The 6,702-nt window shown below is 34.6% G+C and overlaps 1 protein-coding gene and 1 non-coding gene across 2 annotated transcripts; both read right to left on the bottom strand.

The window, feature by feature from the left end:
• Positions 1-4,675: 4,675 nt before the first annotated feature.
• On the bottom strand, positions 4,676-5,131 carry LOC108327404 (uncharacterized). The gene is made up of 3 exons (XR_008246374.1): positions 5,048-5,131; positions 4,879-4,954; positions 4,676-4,806 (listed from the first exon to the last, which is right to left on the bottom strand). It is a non-coding gene; the product is annotated as an uncharacterized LOC108327404 (transcript).
• Positions 5,132-5,622: 491 nt separating this feature from the next.
• LOC128194235 (homoserine kinase-like) lies at positions 5,623-6,407 on the bottom strand. The gene has a single exon (XM_052869314.1). It carries the CDS (start codon positions 6,395-6,397, stop codon positions 5,666-5,668), a length of 732 nt encoding a protein of 243 aa, XP_052725274.1. The 5' UTR covers positions 6,398-6,407; the 3' UTR covers positions 5,623-5,665.
• Positions 6,408-6,702: the final 295 nt, after the last annotated feature.

Below are 6,702 nucleotides of genomic sequence, written 5' to 3' on the forward strand. Positions count from 1 at the left end.
ATTTTCTGAAAAAGCATATATATAAACCGCGATTCTCGGGCACTATTGTTATTTAAATCAATCCTTTTTACAACCTAAAAAATAAAAATTATCGTGTCTACGAAATTACGACGATTCACACGACTAGGGTAATATTTTAAATAATATAATTGTAATAAAACTTTAAAAATATTTTATAGGTCTTTATATTAGCGCATATTTACCCACACAGCTGCTTACTTGTTGTCATAGTCTTTTATTAGTGATGTTTCATAATAAATATAGAGAGAGTATACTAAAAAATAGAATTTAAATTTTTTAAACCATACAATTGGGACACTACTACTCTTGTTATCATTGAGACTCTTCTTTATATGTATTTTTATGGGTTCACCTATCACAATTATGAAACACATTGTTAATTAAAATATAAAGAAATCATATAAACTATAAATTATTCAAAAATGATAGTTTAGCTTTTCATTTTTTATCAAAGTCAAATACTTAAAAAGACTATATAGCTTCTAGAAAAATACGCTCAATTTAAATATGAGACCAATATTTGATACATCTCAATATATAGTAATTCAATTGTTTTCCAATTTCTATTACATATGTTAACTCACTTATGATATGATAAGGTAGTTACTTGTATATTAATTTAATTTTCGGTGAACCTTAAACACAAGACAAGTGGTAGAAACATATATTAGTTTTCTACAACTTGCTACTTTCTTAGTTATTGATTTCATATAAAGTTTCGAGTAATATAAGATGGAAGTAAAAAATATATTATAAAAATAAATAGTTGGTTCCACAGTAATAAAGATTTTGTTACAAAAGTTAAATTGTGCTAAGGTATACATTTTTTTTTTGTCAAAAAGTTACATGAATAATAATATTTGTTTTAGTAATTTTTACAATTCAGAATGTCTACATTGTCAAAATGTTGCTAAAAACGATTGTTAAAAAAATATTTTTCATATTTTTTATATTCATATCTAATCACCGTGAAAGAATACACTAAAATGCTCTTTCGATTAGGATTTCATCGCTGATAGTGAAAGAATGCACTAAAATGTTAATCTGCATTATCTAGGTCACGAATAACTATCTTTTTAGCATATTTCATAACTCAATATTTACACAAATATCTAGTACAAAAAATTATGTTAATTTAAATATAACGAATTAATTAAATATCATATCCATCCCTAACATGATTAACTTTCTGTAAACAAAATAATTAATATCATATAATATAATATTTTTAAAAATATTAACATGAATGTTACAATGATTTACAAGTTTGTACAACAGAACTCTTTAAATCATAAGACCAAATAATTAAATTAAGTCATTTTATAAATTGTTTTTAATAGTTTGCTAAGACTTTCTACCTTAATTTGCCAAGCCAAAATAATTGCAATGAATGAAATTCATTGTGACTAGCGAAATTCATATAATTAAATATTCATAGCTTAAACTACTGGATGAATCTCATTTTGCTATTATGCAAAATTCAATATGTTCACTCCATAGGTATTTACAATATGATTTCATAGTCAAATAAAATTCAAATTTTAGTAATTTAATTAACCCCTATATACTCAACAGATCACAACTAAAACATGAAATTTCACATTTTCCATCTTAATCATAAATTTTACATGCAAGACAAATTCTTAATCTCAAAGAGCACCAATTAAGAACACAAGCAGAGACATGTTTACCTTTTAAAACTCCTACTTGCATAAATAATTTAATTAGGATAAAAGTTAGTTTTTCTTACCTGAAGTTATCTTGCTCTTGAGGGTAATTGGCCTTGAATATGGTAAGTCAAGATGCTTAAGGACAAAGTCATCTTTTTCCATCAATTCTGGCATGTATATGTAAACTCACCCCCACATTCATATAAGTGAAAGAGAAGAGAACTTGAAATATAATGAGGAAAAAACTTCTGTCGATCAACAAATAATGTAAGCATTGTTTAGACTAACTTCAAAGCATGAAGAAAAGAAAACCTTGAACTTGAGAAAAAAAAATTAGAGTGCCGTTAAATAAAACAAAAATAAAAAACTTATTTAATTTCAACTTTAAAACTAAATTAAAACATAAATATCATTTTTTATTTGACCTTTAAAATTTACTCTAAAACTAATATGATGTGGTCCTTACACAACAAATAAAAATGAAAACTTATATCATATATTATATTAACATATATACTTTTATCATTTTATATTTTTTTGCTATTTTAACATAAAGTTTTTTCAAATAATTATAGTTTACTATACTAAATTAATGACTTTTAGTTACAGTTAGTTTTTCAATTTTAATAAAAGTTAAATAAATTTGAAACTATAAACGACTAAAAAACATACCATTTAAAATAAAATGAAATGAATTGGTTTCAAATACATGTATTCAAATTCAATATACAAAAATAAATTAAAACCATGATGATCTATAACATTTTATGTTGGACACATTCTACAATTTAATTTAATACTTCTATTTTACTTTATAATCAATTATTTTTTTAAACTTTTTTCAATGGTACAATTTAACTTTCTTGATTTTATTTATTTATGACTTTCTTAATTTCTGATTAACTTTCTGGTTTGATTCTTAATTTGTGCGTGTGGGCCCATTCTATTCAATTTAAATTAAATTTACGAAATCAATTAAAAAAAGAGTAATTGCATAATCTTCAATTCAGTATAAAATTGAGAGAGTTTCCCCAAATAAAATCAATTACAATTGAAATGTAAATATTTAAAATCATAACACTACAAAAAAGTAGGGCATTACCGAAGGCCAGAAGCCCTCGGTAAAAGCCACAGGCCGTCGATAATGGGTGTTTACCGAAGGCTTATCGACGGCCAAAAATCCTTCGGTAAATCCCTTGTCGCTAACAATTACCGAGCGCTTTCGCCCTTCGGTAATTACCGAGGGCCAAAAGCCTTCGGTAATTACCGAGGGTCAAAAGCCTTCGGTAATGACCAAACGAGGGTATTTACCGAAGGGCAGAAGCCTTCGATAATGACCAACAGTGGGCATTTACCGAAGGGCAAAAGCCTTCGGTAAATTGTAGAGCAGGTTTCAGAGAAATGGCATTTCCTGTGCAACCCAGACCTGTATATCAAATTTCAATTACAAGTTCGGAGCTCTAGTACCAACTTGAAAGAAGATTGTTATTCAAATTGATTAATTTTAAACAGTACAGCGGTCTCTATAAATAGAGAACTTAACCCTACAGTAATAATTACAAAGAGATCTCTATAATCTTCTAAAAACCTATAACAACTTCTAGTACCTTCCAGTAAAACATTTAATATTCTACCAACTACCATTTAATATTCTACCAATTACCAATGGCCTCCTAATATCTGCAGATGAAAGACCTAGTTTCCTTCTCAAGGCTTGCTTATTCTCTACTTTCCCGTGCAGATCAGTTGCATTGTACTGGACTGGAAGAAATTCATCAGTGGCAGGATTCCATGCATCAGTATCAATACCATTAAGAATGCCAATGAACTTTCTGGAGTGGGAAGAGAGTGTTGAATGGAGACCATGTCCTCCCTGCATTTTTATTGGAACAACTTTTTTAAGACTGAAAAATTAGGAAGAGCACTAGTTTAAAGTTAAATAACGTTGAGAATGAATTGTATGTCTCTCTATCGTTTTCTTAATATATAGAAAAACAGAAAAATCCTCGTAAAATTAAATGCAAATAATTTCCAAACCATGCCAATTTGCAAATTGGATCAGCTAACTAAGTTCCCTTCTGTTAGACAGGTAATAATAACAAATTCCAAATGATGATACAAAGACATAGGCTAGAATCCTACATTATTATTAGTAGCATAGCCCTTTTTATTCTTGTTGAGAACAAAATTTACAGAAAGCTTAAGTTGTTAGGTGGAGCACACCTGCACTTGAAAGCTACTTGGGCTTGAAAAATGAACAAAATAAAATCTCCCCAAATCAAATTCTAAAGTTGATTTGAGACGCAGAAGTTGCAAAATCAAATTCTAAAGACTCAATATGTCATGGTCAAGAACCAACTCCCTTGAAAAACATTACGTGGAGACATCTATATGTTTGTGCCAACATGTGTTGTTGCCTTATTATTTATATTAATTAATTAAAGACAAGATATTTTGGTACAACTAGAAAATACATACTGCACTAGAACAAGAAATAAACCATACCTCTGCAGTTCTCACTTCTTGGCCATAAGTAGGTGAAACTGTTGTCACAATGTTTGAGAAAACAATCCCACCCTGATCATGAAAGGAAAATCTCTATTACCTATATTTATTGAAGATATATAATATGATCAGTAATATTTTATGACCTTACCTTGACAGAATTAACTCTATCCCGTGCTGAGTTGTCCTGCATTTTATCTGATTGGTTTAGATTCTGGCTAACAAGACCACATGAGTCTAACTCTGAAGCTGCTGCAGTCCCCTGATACTCAAAGTTGTGGCCTGTAAAGCATATCCTAGCTGAATTTAATCCTTTATGTACAAATATCTCCCAGTACAGAGGAGCCTAACAAAGAAACAGATATGCCATACTATTAGTAACTGAAAGAGCAAAAATATGCTAGAAAGAACTATACAGCTCATACAATAAATGTTGTCTGCCAATCATGGCAATGAATGATATTTGGCTTCTTGCCAGCTTGTAGAAGAAACTCAAGAGCAGCACGGCTAAAAAATGAAAATCGTCTGAAATCATCATGCTCGCCATAAAATTTTCCTCTCCAAAAGAACTTAGAAGGATGCTGGGGCTCAATAAAATAAACAGGAAGACCTGCACAGTCAAAGTGAAGTTACTGAACCAGTAAAAGACAATCAATTAAAACGAAAATATCTAATAAAATACCTACAACACTGCCAACCCAGATTTTACTTTTGTATAATTGGTGATCAAAGTATGATTCTATCTCCACGCTCAAAGCCTGAATGAATAATCACATTATTTCAAGTAGTGCAGGATACCAACTACCAAGACTATCAACACGTTCAATTATTTTCTTAATGAAATGGCATACCCGTAAGTTGCAGACACGATCATATTGCTTACAATCATATTTGGGAAGCACAATTTCAACAAGGTGTCCTTTCTTTTGCAGTGCAGGTCTACACAAATCATACATATGACTTACCAACACATGACAGTATATGACAATAGTTCACTTATAAAGCAAATTAACTACATAATATAAAATTAAATAAATAGCAAGTCAGTAGTTTACAGTGAATAAGCAATACACACCATATCAACATCAATGGTCGCTACACTATTCCAGCTAACACTATTCCAGTAACAAAAATGCTTGTTTGCACGGACTGAACAACAAATCCATTCAAGTTTCTGATGCGAAGGAGAAAAGTGGAGAGTTGAGACATGGCAAGAACATGGCAACCGTTTTTTCTTTGACAAAGAGAGTCAGTAGAGTGATTCATCAGAACAGAACAATTTGTGCAAGGAAGTAGTCCAAAAACGCAAAAGGATGTAAGAAGCATTACGGTAAAATGGTGGCGTCAGAGAGTAACAGAAGCAATGATGAAAAATGTATGTGAGATATGAAATGTTATTAGGGTGATCAAACAGTGGAGGAGGGAAGAGAAGAGAAGGTACCATTAGAAGGAAGGCACTGAGATAGAAGTCAATCTAGAATGCGTCTAACACCAAGGCGATCGAGCTGCAAGACTTTTGCAGAAGCCTTCAAATTGCCGTGGCTGAGAAAGGCTTGAATCATGTGTTGGGCAATGGCATGTCCGGTAGACTCATCATCGATGACGGCAACGGCGGTGGGGCCAGCGCCACTGATGGTACAGCCAAAGGCCCCAGCCTGAAGGGCAGCCTTCTTAACAGCCTCAATGCCGGGAATTAAGGGGGCACGCCGGGGCTCAACGATCTTGTCAGAGGACAAAGCCTTCCCCAAACCAACCACGTCACCCTTCAACACCGCCGCCACCAGAGCGCCAGCCTGGCTGCAATTCCAAACGTGGTGCGCCATCCCAATCTCGCTGGGGAGCGCTGCCCGCATCTTCTTCGTCGGGGCTTCAAATTCAGGACTCACCAGCACGAAATACAGTTCCTTCTCCGCCGGAAACTTTAGCTCTATCAACTGCAGCGGCTCGTAGCTCTGAATCAGCACGAAACCCCCCATGATCGATGGGGCCACGTTGTCCGCGTGATACCCCGAAACCTTCTCTTCCGATTTCAACGACGCCACAACAAGATCCTCCACGCTCAATCTCTTCCCAAACATCTCGTTCACCGCCACGGCCGCAGCGGCGGCGCTGGCGGCGCTCGATCCCAGACCGCTTCCCAAAGGCAGGCCCTTCTGCAGGGAGAGCGAGAGGCCGACGGATCGAATGGAGAGCATTTTCATGACTTCGATGGCGGCGGAGGAGGCCGAGGAAGAGCCCCATGACGGTGTCTGCGATCTCCTCGGTGCGCGAGGTGTCGACGTGGACGAGGCGAAGGCCGAGGTCAGCGGCAAGGGCGGAGTTGACGGCGCGGTCGGCAGAGTCCACGGTGCGGTCGGCGGAGCCGGACGATGAGGTGGTAGGAACGGAGGCGGCTCTGGGTGGCGCGGGAGGTAGGCGAGGGAGTGCGGGAGAGTTTTAAGGAAGACAAAATTTGGGAGAATGAGAGAGAAAAATCTCAAATTCTAATTTCATAAGTCGAACCTTA

The sequence above is a fragment of the Vigna angularis genome, chromosome 1, assembly GCF_016808095.1.
Source record: "Vigna angularis cultivar LongXiaoDou No.4 chromosome 1, ASM1680809v1, whole genome shotgun sequence".
In the NCBI taxonomy this organism is placed as follows: domain Eukaryota; kingdom Viridiplantae; phylum Streptophyta; class Magnoliopsida; order Fabales; family Fabaceae; genus Vigna; species Vigna angularis.

Excerpts from the sequence above, each read along its gene's own strand:
- LOC128194235 (XM_052869314.1), bottom strand. The coding sequence starts at position 6,397 with ATGAAAATGCTCTCCATTCGATCCGTCGGCCTCTCGCTCTCCCTGCAG.